The 22,631-nt window shown below is 39.2% G+C and overlaps 1 protein-coding gene across 3 annotated transcripts in view; it reads left to right on the top strand.

The window, feature by feature from the left end:
• si:dkey-246i14.3 (ephrin A4) overlaps positions 1-22,147 on the top strand; it is a 38,923-nt gene extending 16,776 nt beyond the window's left edge. The window contains exons 2-5 of one of the 3 annotated variants that reach the window (XM_026944846.3): positions 7,755-8,050; positions 13,409-13,477; positions 20,400-20,417; positions 20,571-22,147. In XM_026944846.3, coding sequence (XP_026800647.1) covers positions 7,755-8,050; positions 13,409-13,477; positions 20,400-20,417; positions 20,571-20,668 — 481 coding nt within the window. In that variant the 3' untranslated portion in view covers positions 20,669-22,147. Of the gene's footprint in view, positions 1-7,754; positions 8,051-13,408; positions 13,478-20,396; positions 20,418-20,570 lie in introns of all 3 variants that reach the window. The other 2 variants (XM_026944844.3, XM_026944847.3) reach the window with 2 other exon arrangements.
• The last annotated feature ends 484 nt before the right edge of the window (positions 22,148-22,631 follow it).

Below are 22,631 nucleotides of genomic sequence, written 5' to 3'. Positions count from 1 at the left end.
CAGGATTTGATTCATACAGACTAACCACTGCGTATGTGAAAGACCTTTATGGCACTCTATCAGAGACTCCTAATCAGAGTCATGGTTGATCCCGTGCCTATCCCAAGAACACTGGGTATTAGGCGGGAATACACCCTAGATGGGACGCCTGTCCATTGTAGAGCACCATACACACACACACATTCACATCTACCGGCAATTTATAGTAGTCAGTCTACCTACTGGCGGATTATTACCACCTCCATAGTTACTTTGTTTTTGGGAGGTGGGAGGAAACTGGAGAACCTGGAGGAAACCCACACAGACACAGGAAGAACATGCAAAACTCCGCACAGGCAATAACCAAAGCTCAGGTTTGATACTAGACCCTGGAGTAGACATTAATTATTTAATTAATTTAGTTTTGTTAATTTTTCCACTTCGCCCGATACTGTTTTATGTTGACAGCTCTTAGAAGTCGTCACCTCACGTTACGTCTGTCAATATCCTGACTAACGTGACCTGATGAGATAGAAAGAAAGAGGGAGGGAGGGAGAGGTTTGAGGGTTAATGGAAAAGGAAAGGGTGGCCTTGATACAAGTCACTTGGAATATTCAGCAGTGCTGTGTGGGAAGGAGAGGGAGCAAAATATGGACTCTAAAGTTTTATACAAGAGAGTGAACACTACTGATGAGCAGAATCACTCACGCTTTTCAAATTATCTCTCTTCTTCAATGTCTCTCTTTTCAGTAACTCTGCTTGTTTCGTTTGCCCTGTCTTGCCCTGTTATGGAAGGCATTGGAGCAATGGAAGGTCACACTGTTTGCCCACTTCTTTCTCCAGCTTTGTACCATTCTGCCTCCTCTGCTGCCTAAATTTCTGTATTCCCCCCTTTTTTGGTTCTTCTCAGTGCATCCCCTGATTCCATGCTGGAGATCTCCATGAAAGAGAAGTTCAGCTTGACTGCGCATGTCTGCCCACCTTCAGCCCTCAGAAAACAAATCTTTTTTTTCTCTGAATCTTTCATCAACGCTTCCTTTAGTATTTCCTCTTTGTAATTGCCACCCTTTCTTTCATTCATAGTAAGTGCTCCATTGGAGAATGCTGAATTCTGAGGGCATCTTTCACCATCTTGCCACATGTATTCATGACCCCCTTACTTGCATCCATATTTCAAGTTTAAACTGCTTTTCTTATAGATATTCTACATGAGTTTATTGACAGTGTCTCTTTCCTTTATCAATCAATCCCCCACCATTACCCCTCTCTCTTTTTTTACTCCCCCTTTATTCTCATCCTGACTTGAGGCCTTAACATTACATGTCGACTTGCAACTTTGCTGGTGAAACCTGGCTCAAATTGCACTGTCTTTAGCTAATCAATCAGACTAGTGATCTACAAAAAGGAACCTTTTTGATTTGTCATAACCAAATCCAAGTCAATGTCAAAGAAAGCCAACAGCAACAGCGAGCAGAGGGAGGCTGAGCAGTGGCGTTCGGCTACAATCTGTGCAAGTGGACACATGGTGTAACGCACAAAGCTGACTGTTGGCTGCCATCAAAGCATTGCCTCTACCTTTTGCAGTGTGTTCTGCACTGTTGGCACTGATTGAGTGTATTGAATCAGCATTGGAGACTGGCACAATATTTTCTCAGCTTGATTGCTTCATGCACGGGAAATTAAAGTGATCCAAGGAAGCAAAAAACACTCAAAAATTTTCCTATCTTATCTTCTGCTCATATGCTGTAATTAGCAATATATCTGTAGTCCATTGGCAGTGTAAACTCTAAGGAAATCTTTGAACAGTTTTGAAAAATGGTGTGAAAATGGTAGCTCTGCTAGTATGTTTGGCTATGTCCTGAACCACATACTCATGCACTAAATGGTATGTTAAAATAGTCTGTAACTGTAGATATTGATAGTGGTAGGTGGCATATTGTTTGGGAGATACACTTTGATTTTCTGTGACATTGCATCTTTTGTTCTTTTGTTTTGTATGTTTGGTTCTGATACCTTGAAATTTTTTATGAAATTTTCACAGATGTTTCTTACACTGCAAATGTTTTCCTTACCTCCTCATTGTAGATTTGTACCTAAGAACTGCTGCTGTAATCATAATAACTTTCCTGTCCTTAGCCCAAGATTAGAATTAAAATTTTTATGGGTGCAACAGTATCTATATATGCTTCGTGCTCAAAATATCTGTATCTGTATTTGGATTACAACCTGAAGTTGCTGTGGCCTAAAACAGAATTCTTTTTTTTTTTTTTTTAAATTATGCACCCTACCACTATCCCACTATAGTGCGCCTCTTATTCATATCTGCAATTGTATATGTTTAAAGCATATTATCTATTTATTCCAAATATAGTATATCTTATCTGGTTGCATTCCTAAATGATATGCTCATACTGAACATTCAACTAATAGTTGTATTCTGTTGTAGAAGAATAATGATTTATAACTGCACTATCTGGTGTCACCCAGATAAGGCTGCATTCCCGTTTGAGTCTGATTCCTCTCATGAGTTCTTGCTCATGTCTCAGGGAGCTTTTCCTTGCCACTGTCTCCTTGCTCATTAGGGATCTAAGTCTACAGCCATAGATCTATAGACTGCTCTCTTTACTACCCCTCTCCCTTACAGACCCCTCTATCTCTCCATCTTTTACCCACCAGTATACCAACCCAACTGCTTGTTCTCTAGCCCTCCCACATCTCCCTATTGTTACATTTTACCAAGCTTCCCAGCATGTTTATATGTTTTCATGTGGACACCATAGCATTGTTCCCCAATTATCAGGCCCATTTAGCAATTACGCCCTCGCTTACAGCACAACTAAGGCTCGAGAGCACCGCTTGTTTTGGTAATCACGCAATCCTGCCTGTTTTGTATTCCTCTACTACGCTCGTGGAATTGTTCATGCTTTAATTATTCTCTTTTATAAAGGGATCAAAGGTGCTGGTGCTGCCGCTAGCTCTCCATTTTCATTCTCACACACACACGTTCACGCACTTTTTTAACATTTACTATGAATGTTTATCTATTATTCAAACCATGTAGCTTGCACTGTAATGGTTCCGTTTTGGCTCCACTATGTTGCTGTGTGTGATCAGACTTCTTGTGTAGGGCAGAATATTCCCATCCTTTAGAATGATCTGAAGTGCATGATGACCTTCTCACTTTTTTTGGCAACATTTTTCATCAACTGGAGTCAAGAACCAAACAACAAAATATACTTTCTTCCAGAAATGGAGCCATAATTTTGTGATGGTTCCAGCGATGCTTTGGTGCGAACTGAGGTCACAGTGGCATTTGGGTGGGAACTTGCGGTCTACAGACACCGTCCGTTATTTCACAGACTGCAGCACTGGAGCTCCTTGTTGTACCTCAACGGTTTACCACTAGCTAGCTAAAGTTATACTTAAGCTACCGTTTGGAAAATACAGTGTCTTGTAGAAACACCCTCTTTCTTGGGAATTTGAGTTCTCAAGTATTCAGTCATTTTCTCTGATGAATACTTAAGCTGTTGAAATGACCAAAGTGCACATCCTAACTGCATCCTCAAGAGGAGCATCAAACTATTGTGAGGATGTCTGGAGTGGCTAATCTGAAGGGCTTTTGAAGAGAATAATAAAGCAAGAAAAAAAAGGAAACCGTAGAAGAAAAGGAAATGCTGAGATTGACAGAAACGCTGCAAGGTTGCTCGATCAGTGTCTGATCCAACAGACTATTACTTACACACCCACATTTTTACTCGTTCTTCTTTCACAACATCCCTTCACAAAGACGGGTAAAGGGGAAGAGTGACATTGTTTTTCTTCTCTTGATGCCTTCTTTCCCTGCCTTGCTCTTACCCTTGAAATTATTCAGCTTGCAGTTTCTCTGAATCAGTTTCTGTGCTTTGAAATTTCCCTTTTATGAAGTTAGTGAGGATTTTCACAATCACTTAAATATAACTGAATTTATATTGAGCATACTTTACAGCTGCATCGTTTTGTTTGGATATTTCAAAGTCCTTAGTTTGTTATTTTGTCAGGTACAAGCAGGTCACTCACACAAATCAAGACATGGTCTCAGCATGGCACCAAACTCGAGCAGTCCAATACAACGAAAGAACAAGACTGTCGGTTAAAGTTGTCAGTGTGTCTATGCTAAGCAGCTTTGTGTTGGTGCTGGGAAGTAGCGCATCTCCTCCTAAAGATCTGAATGATCTAATTAATTGGTGGAAGTCTTGTTATATGCTAATAATGTATCCACCTCTCCAGTGCTCTGTCATGAGAAAACCACAGTATAATTAATGAAAACGTAGGTGCAGTTAGCAATTTATTCTGTGTACCTAAACGGGATTGATCTATTTATAACTGGTGTGTTTTTATGTGATGGTGTGAACCCCAGTATGTACATATTACAATAATGTAACAGTCTAAGGGTTGGTTTGAACTAATAATCAAATCAGTGTGAGAGTAGGAAAAACGTAAATGGATGTAACTGACCATGGGGAATGGAGTTGGTGCTTCTACTCGAGTGTTCACACAGCATCATTAAACTATAAATGATAGTGTACAGGTTCTGGTATTTTTACTCGCTGCTACTCTAGCTGTGAGATAATTAAGGTGTGCTTGTGTGTGTGTTAATTGAGATGTGTTGTGCAGCTTGAGGGCGTCGAACACAGACACTGTATTGATCAGTGGGACTTGCCAGCGACGCGTTTGACTGATTCACGATCGATGCAGCCCGTCACACAGATTGATCACCAATACTCTGTCATGGTCATTGATCGGGTTGCTGTTAAGTGACACACAGCTCTGGTCATGCCGTGGCGGAAGAACGAGTGCAATAAACCTCTTCCACTCACTTCCTTTCCTCCCCATCTCACACACACACACACACACACACACACACACACTTTTTATCCAGGTTAGGAAGCTGGATGAAGACTTCTACCATGACACTTAATTTCACCTCAGTGAATTATGGCTCTTTTACAATAATAACTCTGCCTAAGCTCAGTTTTGCTGCATCCGTTTTGGGTTTTAGCATTTGCCTAGTTATATTATTACCACATAATTACATGTGGCCCACCCTCCACTCACCTATTTTTAAACCTATGTAATCACAGCTGGCTTCACTACTGAGAATGATCTGTAGTTACACAGACGCTTCACTGTAATTTATATTCTGTGTACTTATACAGTATACAGATCTATTGCTGGGCACAATATTCTTACATTAAATATGTTTTTCAGGCTGAATTCACAAGTGGCGTGTCTAAATGCTGAGCAAACAAATGCGCAAAAATAGCAAAGTAAGAAAGAGTAGAAATGTCATCCAATTTGATCCAAAGACCAGACCTTTCAGGTCATACCATTTGTTTATTTAATAAAATATTTCTGCACTGATTGATGAGGACAGCTAGTCACATAAAAAAACTGGAGAAGTTGATGGAGGATGATTAATAAGACATTTTGTCTATAGACCACTTTTTTCCACCTTGTAATTAATGGTAAGAAATTGGTTAGAATTTGATGCTGATGCTGATTCCATACACATTTTCTAAGAGTGTGCTCAGTGGGCCTCATTCATCAAACTGGATATGAACGAATTTATACTGAAACTGTCATGTCAGGTGAAACAAGAAATGTGATATTTGTCTAACTGACGTGAATTACTGCGGGTTTTTTTTATATGCTGTCAAGATTAAATAGCTTCAAGAATTTAATGAAAATTTTGTGAAATTCTGTCATTTCATGTTAATGACTCGAAAGAAAGCAATCCAGAAGAAATCTCTGAATTAAGACAAATAAGGCTAAGTAGTCAATTAGGACAAAAGTAATACTGATGTATAACAGGTGTGTGTGTCTTTGGTAGCTGATCTACTGCAAGAAATTGTAAGATTTAGCACATTCCATGCTTAGGAGTCTTTCACCGTTTAGTCGTCATTTTATCATTTTCAGCTCTCTGTTAGTTTTGCCTTTTATGGAGTTTTGTGGGCGTCTCTAAATGCAAATCAGCTGAGAGCCAAACATGTGTAGTACTTTACTGGTGGTTGGCATTTATCAGTATCTGAATGTGCATATGAAGCAAGTAAGTCTTACCCAAATAGTGTTAAATCTGGTAAATTTTTATTTCTTTTCAGCTTTTACACACAAAACTCTAACTTGTCACACCAGCTGATTTTCACATTAATATTTTAGAATAACTGGGACATGGTTTTACCTCCGTTGTACTGAGAGTCTGTTGGATACCTACTTTACTCTTCCTGCATAACATTCTCTCTTTTGTCTCATGACCCCCAAATATCTGCCTCTCTCTCATTCCCTTGCTTCCTCACTGCTTCTCTGCTCTTTCATTAGCCTTTTTCTGTCTTCTCTGCGCCCACCCACTTAATTTGGGATGACCCCCTTGTGTCTTCCTCATTCCTGTCTTTCTTTCACTCTTTTCCTCTCCAATGACTTTCCCTTGCTCACTTTCTCTTGCTGTCTCATGCCGCTCTGTCACCTCTTCTTAAAGAGTCGCCGTGACAGACTTGGACTGGCCCCCTTGCTCTCACAGCCTGTCTTTTGTGCTCCTCTGTGGACCCCTTTGCATCCCTTGCGTTCTATGGTACTTGCACACGCACACACGCACACACACACACGCGCGCGCACACACACACACACACACACACACACATGTATGCACACATACACACTTGTGGTGTAGAAAAGACCAATTAAAATCCATCTTGTCTCCTTGCTGTCTCTTGCCAAACTCTCTCTAGGGCGACTAATTAAAGTAGAACCTCCTTCCACCTCTTTAGCCTTCTCTCTTTCTCTCTGTTTCTGTCACTCCTCTCCTCTGCGTCCTCTGTGTCTCGCCTCTCCCCTGTTTTCTAACCCCCTTTTTCTCTGTTTTTTCTTCTTTTTTTCTTTCCTCTGGACATTAGACCTTCTTTAGAATTTGATGCAACTTTCTTTAAAACTGGTGTATTGAGTGAGTGGATTAAGGGAATGTTTTCTTTCTCTTTCTCTCTCTCTCTCTCTCTCTCTCTCTCTCTCTCTCTCTCTACCTATCTATCTTTTGCTTATTGATAGTACACTAGTAAACAGCTCCTTAAAGGCAGTAGGATGTAAACAAGAATCAGCGTTCTTGCCAAACAACCAAAGGGCAATTATATGCTAATGCTCATCCTATTAGTGGGGCTTCACTTTAGCTTTGTGTGTGTGTGTGTGTGTGTGTGTGTGTGTGTGTGCGCACGTGCATGCTCAAGAGTGAGTCTCTTTCACTAATTAGCATATAGCTGCCATGAACTTACAGTGTATTTGGCCCTTAAACATCTCAGTACTCTCCAAGCCCTGGATTCTCTTTTCGCAATCAGAGCAGTCATTACACAAACCTCCTCTAATATTCTCTGTTTAATTAGTCCACAAACGGTTTCACATCATTGAGTTTGCGCTCTCTCTCTCTTGGGCCTGCAGCTAAAACCCTCACTGTGATATGTGTGTGCACTGGGCACAGCTGCATGGGGAGTCTTGATTAGAATGGCTGAGTGATCGATTGTCGCTGATATTTCACAGAAGAGCTGAAATCTGCGTGCTAACCTACCATGTCTCCTGATTTACTGACCTACCAGAAGTCTAGCACAGTTGGCTTGGAGCAAAGCCATCTTTAACACCTAGGATGGTTATGAATCTTCTTTGTGACAGAAATATACCCACTGATTTATCTCTCTCTCTCTCTCTCTCTCTCTCTCTCTGTCTGTCTCTCTCCCGCCCTGTCTCTCTCTCTCATTCAGGTTAACAAGTGATGACTACTCAGTCCAGGTAAATCTGAACGATTATCTGGACATCCTGTGCCCTCACTACCCATCCGGCTCTCCTGAGCATGGCCCTCCCGAGACTCTGGCGCTCTATCTGGTAGCCGAGCACCATTTTCAGGGCTGCCATGAGACCAAAGGGGCCATAAAGAGGTGGGAGTGCAACTCTCCATATGCGCCCTTCGGCCCTGTCCGATTCTCAGAGAAGATCCAGCGCTTCACACCCTTCTCTCTGGGCTTCGAGTTCCTCCCAGGACGCCACTATTACTACAGCTGTGAGTGATCTGTGTGTGTGTGTGTTCCCCAGATTGTAACAAGGTTTTGTGGTAATGCTACAGTATTAACATTTGCGCAACAAACGTGATGTAATCAAGGTTTTGTTCAGTCAGACAAATACTAGCATTGTGAAAATGTGTTTCATAAACACTACACTTAAAAAATGTTGCAGGAACATTATAGAAATGTTGCAAACCACAGAAGAGAAGCTTTTGTATCCATTTCCATTTTTCTGTTCTCAGAACATTCTAGAAACCAAACGTTCTTCCAGGTTTAGAACAAGAAAGTATAGCTGTAAGCTGGATTGGTTCTTGCAAAGACCAGATTGTGACTTAGTATAAACTTCCTAAAAATAATTTACTGAAAGCATTTAAAGAGCTCACAGATGACTTTGTGCTTTGGTGGATGTTCGGGTTAAGATTAGGATTATGGTTCTCGTTATAATTAGGTTGAGGCCTGTTTGAATTTGACAGAATTGTTGAAACTAAATTTCACGTTCCCAAAAGTACAGTAATTTAGGTATTAAATTTGTTATTCATTTAAATTTTCTCTCATATGAGTAACCAGTGAAAAATGATACATTAGCTCAGCATTGCTCTGCTGAAATGTGGTCTGTGGCTTTAAAATGACATGATAGCTTTTTCCTGTCTCTTTTTTTTTATACAAACGCTTCACTCTGCCTATTTATCTGCCTGGGACCAAAACACGGACTAAAGTAAATAGGATAAAAATAATGTCAAGAAAGTAATATGGCAAGAAGCATGATGGAGGATATGAGAAGAGGAAAAATCGATAGAAAGCTAAAAGGTGATGCAGAATGAAGCAGTTGAACAAAAGAGAGTGTGGCCGAAAGGGTGTCGTAGAACAAGCGAAGACGTTGAAAAGAAGCAGGGAAGATAGCGCCTGTGCAAAACTGGGAGTGGGACAACAGAGGCCACGGAAAGGGTGGGGAAAAGAAAGGGAAGAGACAGACAGGGGCAAAAGTATCTTTGCATAAATTACTGTTCTGTTGAGGGGGACAATGGAGCATTGTTGAAGCATGAGACGCAGTATAGACAGCACAGAGCCTATTGTGTCCCTCAGTCTACATACTTCACTCTCTGTCTGCGTGCTTCCTCTTTGTTTACTTAAACTATTGTGTAACGATGTGTTGATGTAACTAATGTTCAAACCTGCAGCCCAGTCAGCAGAAGCAAAGGATCAGTAGATTCTATTCAAATAGCTTAGTTGTTTTTTCATCTCTTCATAGGGTTCATAATAATGGAAAACTAATTTGTTTTCTACTATATAAACTTTATTTAAAGGTCCAGTTACATAAAATTCCTAGCTTACAAAGGTCCAGATAAGGAGCAAAAATCACTCAATGGAGGGTCATTTTACCTTTTTGCCAGTTACCTTTTAAAACTTAACCATTAATAATTAATTTATTTGTAGAAATATGACAATTCTAAGTGTTTTCTGTTTTCATAGTGTCACTTCATGTTACAACTTTTGACTAGTGCCATGGACTCCTGAGACATCTGTTTTGTATTTGTTGCGGGGTGAATAAACCGATACTTATCTTTCCTGTTGTTTTCAACTTTAAAACAAAAGCCTTATTGTCAGTTGGTTATGAGAGAGTAAATAAGTTTAAATATATGAAAGCCTATGAAAACACTCTAGCCCTGTCTCTGATTTGATGAGCTGCCTTCAGTTAAATCATTTTCATAATTACATGGTGAGTAATTGCAACATGCTGCAACATGAGCTGACCTGGTTCATATTTAGAAAACTAGATTTGCCGATCTTCAGCCAGTTTTTTTTTTTAATTTAATGTGTTTATCAGGTCGGCTGTAAGAAATTTTAAGTACATGGTCTGCTGAAATACTTTGTCAGGTCCACATACAGATCCCAATTCACCAGCTGATGACCGCTGATATTTAGTTCAGAAATAAAGTTCTCGCATTTTAAAATCTTGTTACCACTAAAAGTGAAAATAGAGAACATTTTTTTTATTCTGAATGGAGCACAGGAGCATTGCAGACATTATGACAGTCAGAATATGATTACAAACTGAATTGATCAGGCTAATGTCCATTTCGTTATGGCGTGTAACTCTCCAACAACTTGATCAAAGCATGTCACACTTAGCTAGCAAGGTTTTAGACACCTTATTGTCTAAATTATAATTAAATATGTTTTGTCTTTTTGTTGTGCATGTATCTCCTCCAGAAAGAAAATTCTAGCATTTTAAAATCTGGTTATCACCGAAAGTGAAAATGGAGAACATTTCCGCTTTGTTTTAGTGAACATTTTGGCCAAATCCTGACTTTTTTTTCAGGGTTTTTTTGAGTAGTTTTCCAGAAGTTAGCTTGACATCTGACAGGGTTCTCCAGACAGTCTCAAAATATTTTAGAGAAAAAGAAAGGTGACATCACACACTTTTCTGTTCTAGTGTAGGTACACTGATGTATGTAAACATGCGCTCGATAATTAGAGACGGAAATACCAAAGACCCCTGCAATCCCAGCAAATCATCAGGATGCACCTTGTTACCCACAATCCATAGCAGTGACCTCTTCTCCATGTGGCAGTTTTGCTGAGTTTTGCTTAGCTCACTGTTCTTAAAAATACTCTCCATACATCCTCATATCCTCATGTCACATTAATGTGGTGCCCAAGTGTCTTGAAATACACTCTCGCGCACACACTTACACTCTCTCTCTCTCTCTCTCTCTCTCTCTCTCTCTCTCTCTCTCTCTCTCTCTCTCTCTCTCTCTCACACACACACACACACACACACACACACACACACACACACACACACACACACACACACACACAGACACACACACTCGTGCTAACAACCCAGCTGGAGTCAGCCATTCTCATTTGTGTCAATGCAAACTCACAGGCGCAGGCTAACTGGATATAGTTGATAAAAGTTCATTTTAAAACCTATTTTTTTTCCTGGAGAAGGAGGAAATGTCCGATGTGCTTTTCTGAAAATGGCCACTATGGATTCATAGTTATGAGTGGTGCAATTAAATGAGTCAGCACTGCTTTCCAAAAAAGGAGTAGTCATCACTGAACTGAATTGTCTTTAAAAGCTATATCTCATGCTGGGAAAAGAAATTATAAGAGAAATATTTTAAAAAATGCATAGTTAAGTTTAGTTAATAATGTATAATTAGTTAACTATTTAACTTCCTTTTCCAAATAAACAGTGTTAAATGACTTATGGTAATCTCTAGTGTCTATATTGATATATGAATTTTTTGCTACATTAGCCATTGTATTTAGTCTTTAAAATATTCTTGCTAATATCATCAGGCCAAAGCCAGAGTTTATGTCCTAATTTGCATTAAAGCTAATGCAGCATGCAGAGTTTAAGCAGTAGCGACTGTGTTATCTCTCCTACCGACTGGATAATGAATGACACAAGGCATGCTAACTAGAGCACCGTGTAGTGGAACGACACAAATATCGTATGTGTGTCGTTAGTGTGATTAGTTCTTTCCCTACAGTGTAACAGTGCCTTGCCTTAAATTTATTTCCGTTTTCCTCTGTAATGTAATCCATGCTACATTGGCTTCAATATCTACTGATTGTTTTTTATGTGATAACTCCATAGGATAACTCCATTTATATTGGATTTCACTAATAGAACCATGAGTTAGTATGATTAAGGGTTTATATATATATATATATATATATATATATATATATATATATATATATATATATATATATATATAGTTTTCATTATTTGCTGTTAACGAATGTCTTAAAGTGGAATATTTTGGACTTTTTTGGACCCTAGCGCAACAGCACTGCCAATGGTTGTAAGAAAAACACACAGAATGGTATGAAGTAGTGCTGATTTCTTTCTAGCCCAGACTAGACTGTATTAGGGCTAATATTAATTCCAACAACTTTACTGACACATCCATCAGTAAACACTAGGGGTGTAATGGTGCGTTGTGACATGAGGCATCACAATGCAAAAATGTGATGGAATGTATGGAAATGCGCGATTCATTCTGTTAATTATGCATCCAGTGCAGTTGCACTGTTTTGCACACCATCGGTCCCAATTTGTGCAACCCACAGAGTGAAAATATATGGAACGCACACTGGTCACATAAACACATTCTTTCGTGCGCCATTACCAGGAATCATCTGCAATTGTGAAGTGACTGATAGCTCCAAATCACAATGACCGACATGCATTATAGGTTATATGGTTACACAACTTTAATGTTATAACCATTAAAAAGAGCTCTTCAAACAACAATAGCCCTGCACTGGTGCAATCTACAGTGCCGAGAAAAAGCATTTTAGGTCTATTTTCAGTTAATGTGACGCCTCAGGCGCTGCTACAGAGCTCATTATGTTTCAATCAATCATTTTCCCCAGGTCAGAGACTTTGTTTATTCAATCAGATTTTTTAGGAGTATTTCCTTCATTAACATTTTGTTAAAAATATTCTGAGAATCACATCAAGAAGCCGGTATCGTGAATCAAATCCAGTAGTGACACCTCTAGTAAACATGTTTTTGCTTTGGTTTGAAGTTTGCCATTGAGTATTCAGCGGAAACACAGTGTGAACCCAGTAAGGCCCTACAGACTTTAAAAAAAAAAAAAAAAGGAGAGAAATCGCAACAATATCTGCTTTTAAATGTGTGTGTATGTTATATAGTTTGTCCCACATCATTCTTATTATGCCAGTGATGAGACCTTGTGATATAATGCATTGAGCCATCATTGAGTGTTACTCAAAGCCTACATGTTTAGTGCACTAAACACTAATTTAAAATGCACTAATTACACACGCCTAGGGTGAGGCAGGATGTACACGTGTGAGGCAGAGGTGCTAGGGTGGGGAAAAAAACAAATGTAGGTGGGTTTTTTTCATAACCTATGACAAATCACAAATTACACAGTGTAAACAAACTGATTTATTTACCTACTTTTAATTAGGATTCTGCATTTCTCTTGAATTAATACATATTTGGAATGGCTTCCTTTTCTTTAACTGGATGTGCTTTTGTTTTGCAAGACAAAAATATGACAAAAATATTTTAACGTCTTATCCACTATATTCTGAAAGTTAACTCTCAACTAATGATTAAAATATACTAAGATTACAGGATCCACACACAAATGTGAAGGAGTTCAATATTAGCTCTAGTCTTATGTTTCAGCCGTGTGCTAATGGAAGAGTCATTTCATCTCTCTTATTCCTCTCTCTGTGGGATCAAAGTCTTGAGAGTCATTTTGTCCTTTTTTTTTTGTCTTTCTGAACATTGATAATCATGCTTTCCAAAGCACACATTAACTACGTCCCTCTTCTGTCGTTCTCTCTCTCTCTACAGCCCTGTCTGTGGATGATGGACCCCCCCTTCCATGCATGAAGCTCAAAGTCACTGTGTGCTGCGAGTCCAGTAAGTACTCCCCCCTTTTTCTTTTTTTTTCAAGGGGAAAGAAAAAAAACATCTCTTTCCTCGCACCCTCTCATGCACTCAGGCGACCCTCTTTCTCTGCACGCAATCCCCTCGCCTATCTGCTACCTCCCTCTCTCTACTTGTTTCGCCTTTCTTTATCTTTTGTTTTCTTTCAGCTTTATATATCCTACCTTTTTAATGTTCGCACCAGCTTATCTATATTTTCTTACTTTGACCATATAATTAATTAAAAAAATATATATTTTAATTATATATTTAATTTATAATTAATTATATTTTTTCAAAGTAAATATATTTGTGTATTTTTATTTATTTGAGTGTCATTTTTATTTGCGTGGTATTTTTTTTTCACGTGTTTATATGATACTTTCGTACAAATGTAAAATATTATACCACAATAATTAAAAATAAGTAAATATGGCCAAAACATGCTTTAACAGTATTATTTCAGAGAATTTGTGAGGTTGAAATAATGTTTCGCCTTTGTTCTTGCGATTTGCACTGAGAACGAAACACTTTTCATTAACACATTTTTTAAATTTGCCCTATTTGCCCTTTATGCATTAGCACAAGATTGTGTATCTGTGGGTTCGTGCGTGTGTGCGTGTGTGCGTGCGTGTGTGCGTGCGTGCGTGCGTGCGTGCGTGCGTGCGTGCGTGTGCGTGTGTGTGTGTGTGTGTGCGTGTGCATGTGCACGCATGTCCTGGCTCTTAGCCCCCCTGCAGTAATGTTATTCTTACGCCTGGCTGAGCTGACGAGAGCGAGCAGTGGGAAATGCTGCCCAGTTAGAGTAGAAATGGCAGCCCAGTCCGTGAACCGTCCGCTCCAATTGCACCTCTCGCCTCACACATGCGCGCACACTCACACATGCACAGACACACACACACATGCACAGACACACACACACACACACACACATTATACAATGGGCTGTTCAGTCCAATTCAGCATCTTGCGTTCTGCTTAAATTCCAAATTAGCCACTTGGATTCGTCTCAGCCTCTTTTACAATTAACACCAGAATGAGTAATAATTCAGTGTGCTAATAATTTGGTGCAGGTTTTATATGCATGAAATGTGCAGTGACACTCGAAAGTGTGTTATATAGCCCTCAATTCTGGTCCGTTAGTGTCCATTAGAGTGCTCAGTTATGAACAGAAAACTTCAGTCCTGGCGTCAAGGTGCTGTTTTGATTCATTGAATTTATTAAGATGGGAGTGTGTTGTGTTATGGTGTGTAATCACAGCCAAGTTGTGCATTTGGGATGTGTGTGTAAGGAGGCGGATAAGACTGCTTCTCAGGCTAGAATGGTATCAGAGCAGCCAGGCGTTAGATAAGGTGTGTTTCGGATGTTTTTCAGCAGTTCTGTATTCGTTTTGATTGACGCTTGCTTTGTGGTCCTAGAGACGATGCTCAAACAAGTGAGTGAGCAAGGGTGTGTGTTTCTTCCCTTTGTCCATTTCTCTTTTCCCATGCACTTACTTGAGATGGTGTGTCCCTTTTTTAACTCCTACTCTCACACTCTTTCTGTTCTCTGACCGAAACTAATCCAGACTAAACTGTAGTATCCCCTCTTCTCCATCCCTCCCTCTTCCCCCCTTTTTTTTATCTCTCTTCTCTAGTCTTCTGTCATTCCTGGAGTGTCACTAATCTCCCCGGCTCTCTATGGTTCGATTTCTCCCCCTCCCCATCCTCATTTTTTATGATCTGTCGCTAGCAGAGCAAAACTAATCTGGGCTCCATCCACTAGACTCTCGCTCTGTCCCTTTTCTTCTCTCTGTCCGTCCATGCTCGTGCACTCCCCTGTTCCTTCATCCTGCACTCCTTCACTTTTTCCTCTCTCCATATTCACACCAGTTAAGCCGCAGCACTCCTTTTTCAAAACCAAAACGCCGCCCTGCATCTCGAACACTACTTCCTTTCCTCATATTCACCCAGAAGGCTTAGCGTTTTCAACTTTTTCCATTGCTGCCTCTCTCTCCAATTTGCATGTGAGGATGAGAGGTGAGAAGAAAGGGCTGGTGTACCAGGGAAGGCGTTGCGCAGCAGGATTTTGTCCCCCCCGGTAGCACTTGGTTCTGAGTTCTGGTACTTCCTGTGGCAAGCTTTTATCTGACAGGACGCGACCAGCCGAAGGTTACTGTCAAGTTGGAAGCCTCGGTGCAGCAGCCAGAGCCAGATTCATGGCTCGTTCAGCTCCATGAGGAGCAATGAGGTGTAATTAAAAGGATTTTTTTTTTTCACAAAAACACTGCTTTTCCTGGGTAGGTCATCAGCACCATAATGACTTGGCTCGAGGGAAACTGAAGGACAGAGTAGACATCAGTGATACCTGAAGGAATAGCCTGGCCAAGTCACTGTCTTCACAGCTTCACAAGGGTTTGCCAGCAGTCTGTGGCATAGATCTCTCTTTCTCATGACTGACTGAGATTGTGATGGTACATAATTAAAGTGGCGCTGGGTAAAGTCTGAGGAGAATTGCAGGCTCATTAACAACACGGCTGAACATGTGTCACAGTGAAAAAGCCCCCCCACCCCACCCAAAGTCAGTTTCCGAAAAGCAGCAGGCTCATGCTGGAAAGCAGTGCAAACCAGCGGTGTTCATTTTTTCCCCTTAGCCTGAAATTTATCTCAGTGAAAATTCTTTAGAAGTTCTTACATGAGAGCTGGTTTGAAAAGGTTTGAAACAAGTTTCAAAAAATGCGAGCTGTCCAAAATGCCAATGTAGTGTAGCATTACCCAGAAAAACGTCCCCTTTTCTACGAAGGGTAACTTGTCAAAACATTAATTCCACTGTTGTTTTTTTCTGTCCTCTTACTTATTTATTCTCTTCCCCCCCCTTCTCTCCGTGCTCTCCCTGCTGTGAGGAACCATTACAGTCATTTCGACTTTCTCTCTAATTGATCCCTCTCTTTTCTTTCCTTTCATGCACTTTCTTGTTCCCGCTGTGAGCACGCCATTTCCTGTTCCAGCTCCTCTCTGTCTTTTGCTCTCTCTCTCTCTCTCTCTCTCTCTCTCTCTCTCTCTCTCTGTGGATACCTTGATCTCCTCCCTTATCCATCTCTTTTGCCTTTTCGTTCTCATTCCTCCCACCGTGCTATATTTTCCTAAATGTGCAATTTGCTGTGAAAAAGAAACTAGGTAGATTCATCTATTAACTTAATTTTTTTGCTGCTAATCGTATTAGCATTTTTTTTTTCTTCTTTCCCCATAAATTCAGTCTAAAATGGTGGAATTGGAATGGAAAAGGTGAGATGTTCTTTTTTTCTTGACTTCTCTCGCTTTTCTCTCCTTGTTGTTGTGCTTACGTACTGCTGCAGTGGTGTTTGACGCAAGTTAGCAGGGAGCAGCCATTTTAGAAAAAGAGGCGTAAACAAACTGCCATTTTGACGTTGGTAAACAAGTGCAGCCAGTTCCAGTGCAAAGCTGAACACACTATGAATTTTTGTTTAATAATGCTTTTTTGTTTAATTTTTGCATTTTAATTTTATGTTTAGAAGAAGTCAAAAAGCAAGTTGAATAACCCAAAATACCAGCCTGTTCTGCCTGTTTTTAGCCCCATGTAATGCAATACTAAATACAGTAGCCTAATTATACTTTTGTTAAATTATTAGTCATGTCAGTTATTAGTCAAATCAGTTGTTAATATAAAATGTAATATCAAAATGCCAAAACATATGTAACTAGGGGTGTGCGATATGATACATTTCTATGATAAACAATATGCAACACAGTATAAACTACCAGCAAAACTAGCAAAACTGGGAAAAAAAAAAAAAAAGCTGGAGCTGATGACCGTTTTAATGTAAATATGAAAAAAAATGAATAAGTTAAATTATATATATATATATATATATATATATATATATATATATATATATATATATAAATGTACTGTGAAAAGGTCTTAGGCACCGTTTTTAAAATTTTTTTTTTTTTTTTTTTATGACTTCTACATTACCGAGTTGGTACAAAAACATTTTAGATTTCCAAACATTAGTTTTCCAGCACAAAATGTTACAGGAAAAATGTTTGTATGTCAGTAAAGAAAGCAACATATTACAATAGACCAATTTTCAGACAAAAAACATAATGAAGGCTACTGAGTTTTACTGCAAAAATAAGAAGCAAGTGCAACAGTCAAAGTCTCCAGAAGAACTGTGGCAGCTTCTGCAAGATGCTCAGTAACACTTACAGCTCATTTCCTTATAAAACTGCTTACATTGTACCTGAGACTCCTTTAAAAAAAAAAAAAAAAAAAAAGCAAACGGTCATCACACCAAATATTGACTTTGTTTCATTTATTACTGTGTACTGCTCTTTACTGTATTTTGTTTTAATGTAATTTCATTATATTTAAGGCATCTTTACTCTACAGCATTTCATTGTGTGTTTGTGTGTGTGTGTGTGTGTATATATATAATTTATTAGAAAATTCTATAAAAGTGTTAACATTTTGCAGTTTAATGATTCAGTATGAATAGTTACCAGCAAATCAATCTTGGTGATATCTCAGAAAAGTGTATTTTGACATGATTTATCACCATACTAATATTACTGTATATCATCATATTGTCCAGCACTATATGTAATTCATTATATTGTTTGTTGTCTTTGCCAAAATGCAGAACATGATGTGTGTGCTTATAATATTTCTATAGTCAGTTTGGGTTATTTAGGGAAAAGTTGTTCAGTTGAATTATATTGCTTTCCTGTTCTTAACTGTTACTTGTGGACCATTTCTACAGGCTCGCTTAAATAGCTCAGAATGACAGTGAGATTTACGGGTGTTGTTTTTATTGCTAGGAGGTGTGTGTAATTTGTTTGTTTGCCATCACTTTCATTGTATTAGTTTTGATTGTTCAGAGTGGTTCAGAAATGAAACGGTGATGAATTAGAGCACCTGTTCTTATTGTTCTTTCTGCTCCTTGCCTTTGCACTCCATATAAACATGAAAAGCAATCGGATTAATATGGAATTATGTCTGTTATGGGCTTTGCAGTTCTGCTATTCTGGATTAATTGTTCAAATGATTAAAAAAATGCAGGTTCTGTATATGTGAAACTAGGGAAATATAAGAGAAACTAGAGAAATATAAGTTCTCTTAAAGACTTCAGAAAGTCAAAAAAAGGACAACCACTGGAAACTCACTCTCTGTGTGATTTTGTCAGATTGCCTAAGATGAACTATAGACACTACAATTTAAAGATCAATACTGCAAACAACTAAATCTCTCGCTTTCTTGTTATTGAGCTCACAAAATACTGCACATTCATATCATTGAAATAAAGTTGGAAAAGTTCGTAATAGCATTTCTATCCTAAAAACTTTATATAGATAACTTTTCTGCGCTCATTCACTCACTCAGTCACTCAGTCACTCACTCATTCACTCGCTAACTCACTCAGTCAATAACTCACTCACTAACTTAGTCAGTCACTCAGTCAATTAGTCAGTCAATTAGTCAGTCAGTCACTTTATCAGTCACTTTCAGTCACTCACTCAGTCAGTCACTCACCCAGCCAGTCACTGTCACTCACCCACTCACTCAGTCACTCACTCACTCACTCACTCACTCAGTCTCTCACTCAGTCACTCACTAACATAGTCACTCAGTTGCACATTCACTCACCCACTCACTCACTCACTCACTCACTCACTCACTCAGTCTCTCACTCACTCACTCACTCGCTCACCCACTCACTCAGTCACTTACTTACTCAGTCTCTCACTTAGTCACTCACTAACATAGTCACTCAGTTACTCATTCACTCACCCAGTCAGTCACTCACTCACTCGCTCACCCACTTACTCAGTCACTCACCCACTCACTCAATCACTCACTCACTCACTCACCCAGTCAGTCAGTCACTCACCCAGTCACTCACTCACCCAGTCACTCACTCACTCAGTCACTCAGTCACTCATTCACTCAGTCACTTAGTCAGTCACTCAGTTACTCAGTTACTCGCTCAGTCACTCAGTCGGTCACTCACCCACTCATTCACAGTCACTCACTAACAGTCACTCAGTCACTCAGTCAGTCACTCAGTTACTCAGTCACTCACTCACTCACCCACTCACTCACAGTCACTCACTCCATCACTCACTCCATCACTCACTCAGTCACTCACTCAGTTACTTAGTCAGTCACTCACTCAGTCACTCACTCCGTCACTAGCAGTCACTCACTCAGTCACTCAGTTACTTAGTCAGTCACTCACTCAGTCACTCACTCCGTCACTAGCAGTCACTCACTCACTCCGTCACTAGCAGTCACTCACTCACTCCGTCACTAGCAGTCACTCACTCACTCCGTCACTAGCAGTCACTCACTCACTCAGTCACTCATTCATTCAATCACTCACACACTCAGTCACTCATTCATTCACTCACTCACTCAGTCACTCACTCACCTGTTGAGAGGATTACATTTGGACTCAAGCACTCTTCCTTGTCTCTCCAAATCATCTCTCCTTCTGTCCTTTCATTCATCCCTCCATTCCCAACTGTTATTACCCTCTGCTTTTTCCTCTGTCTCGCTCGATCTTAATTTCAGAGGCTTTTCTCTCTTCCAGGTCTCTCCATGGTCCTCCAGCATGCTTAATCTTCTCCCATCGCTTTCTTGCTTTCCTGCCATCTTTTTCGGGATGCGACCTTTAAAAGAAGCAGGGATGTATTTTGGGGTTGCACAGCCGTTTGTAATTTTTCATGACATTTCTGTGTGAGTAATGGCAAATCTTTCTCCATGTGCATTTTTTCCTGCTGCTCTTTTTTGCCTTCATAGATGATCTTCAGGGTTTTTACCCCAAAATAGTGAAAGTGCTTACACTTTTTTCTCACTCTCTCTCTCTCTCTCTCTCTCTCTCTCTTTCTCTCTTTCTCTCAATGTTTTTCAGCAGTTGGAAAAAAGGAACAAGGTAAGATGCTGTATGAGGCTTGTTGATTTGACAGGAGTGACAATATTGTGATTACTTGATGAGGCCTTGGAGATGGTGGGAATTGTTTTAATCACCCCTCTTCTTCTACTTATGTATAAATGAGTAAAAAATAAGTACAATATCTTTTCACAGGAACTCCAGCTCCCCGCAGTTTTGCCCAACCTGGAAGATCTAGTCTACTGCCTCTCCTTGCTCTCATCTCATCTTCTCTCTTATATTTTTTACGATAATTGGAAGATTCAACCCAGCCCCAGCTAATAGCAAAGACTTGCCAACAGGTCATGTGGGATCATTCTCTATCTGTAGTTAAGCACACATGCAAAAACACACACACACACACACACACACACACACACTCAGCTCACTCGTCTTACTGTCATGTATTTGGATTGGCACTAATCTCTCTCCCTCCATTTCCTCTCTCTCTGTCCACTCTGCGCCGCTTCATTCTACAAGCGACTGGCACTAATCTACCTTCAAAGAGCTCTTTCTGCTGCTCTTCTTTTGCGTAATCCTTTCTTCATTAAAAAAAAAACACAGCTTCCTTCCCCCTTTCCCTCCATCCACCACTTTTCTCTTACTGTACACTACTACTGAACTGAGCCAAAGGGGAGAAGACGAGGAGAGCAGTGGACGTCCCTGTAGCACCTGCGCTGCTAAGAAAAAGTGCAGGGACACAGCGCAAGCAATAAAGCTCTCTACTCATTCATCAGTTCTCAGGATCACACGAGAAGACTTTATTTTGCTCACTTTCCACCACGGATGAACTGGAGCCAAAGCGAGACACCATACACTCAAAATGAAACATTTAACACAAGACAAACCTGTATCTGAGGAGTAGCAGAGACAAACGTGTCATGTTCGTTTAGAACACACCTGAGAGGAGGAAAAGCTGCATCAAAGCTTCAACAAACTAAACACTCACTGGACCAACAGGAAGAGGATTTACTGCTTCCTGTTCAGGCTCAGCCGGAAATGACCATGGACCGCGGCTCGCTGTTCTCATGTCAGCAACGGTGAATGCGATTGGGCAGTTTCATTCACACAGCCAGTAACGCCTGAAAATGATTGGTCAGTTCTCCTCACCACGTCTCTCACTTAAGAAGATGATTGGACAGTTTACTGAGCACGTAATCACATTCACATTCTTTCATTTATTGTTGTTTTTTTCCAGTTGATTTTATTTTTGTTTCCCTTTTTTTAATGTTCTATCTACATTCATAGAATTCTATATGTATGTACTGGCACCCAATTTAATTATTATACAGGTATCAAATTCAGTTTGTTTTTTAGAACAAGAGAATATGTTGAATATTTCAACATATTCTTTATTTTGATTATTCATTACAAAGTGAATTAAGAACATGCTGTATGCTCATATTTTACAGAAATAATACATATTGGAAGACCTGCAGTGAATTTTTTTTAAATGCATTTTTTTGTAATGGAAATTTTATTTTATTGAAAAGTAACATATCCTATTTAAATTCACTGAAAAAAAATGTTTCTGTTTAAAAATTATATCTCTTATGATATTGTGCAAACCAAATTTGTGTTTGGTTATTCTTTTTTCTCTTTGTATGAAATGCTGGTAAATTTCAGTTTTTATACTGAATCAAGTTATTGAATCAAAGGGTGCCAGTGCAAAAAAAAAAAAAACTGTTCCAAAAAATTCCAAATGAAAAGTGGAAAACAGTTTACACAGAAAATGATGTGTGCTGGATTTATCATGATTTAGGGATTATGTTTTCTCTGTATAATTTGTGTTTTTCACATTTTAGTGAAGAGTTTGGTGTCTTCTGTGAAGAGTTACAGGTTTAACTTTTTTGTACTGTGAAATAAATGATGCTGAGTAAACAATAAGGCTGGTTAAATTTATGATTGAGTCAAAAATGGCTGAATCAAATTCAGCTCCAAGTTTATAATTTAGTAAAAATACATACATAATTGATCATTCATTCACTCAAACAGCATAGTGTAAGAATGAATGTCATTACATATATTAATACCAATTCATCTGTTATAATAATAATAATAATAATAATTATTATTATTATTATTATTATTATTATTATTATTATTATTATAGACATCATAATACAATCAACAAAATTTGTTTTAATTATGTTTTTGCTTTCTAAAATTTACTGTAGCTGAAATTAGGCATGTGTATACATTGTTAAAATATTTTGT

Source organism: Pangasianodon hypophthalmus, chromosome 1 (assembly GCF_027358585.1).
Source record: "Pangasianodon hypophthalmus isolate fPanHyp1 chromosome 1, fPanHyp1.pri, whole genome shotgun sequence".
Lineage (NCBI taxonomy): Eukaryota > Metazoa > Chordata > Actinopteri > Siluriformes > Pangasiidae > Pangasianodon > Pangasianodon hypophthalmus.
Note: the sequence above shows the minus strand (reverse complement) of the source record. Positions and strands in the feature narration are given on the sequence as shown.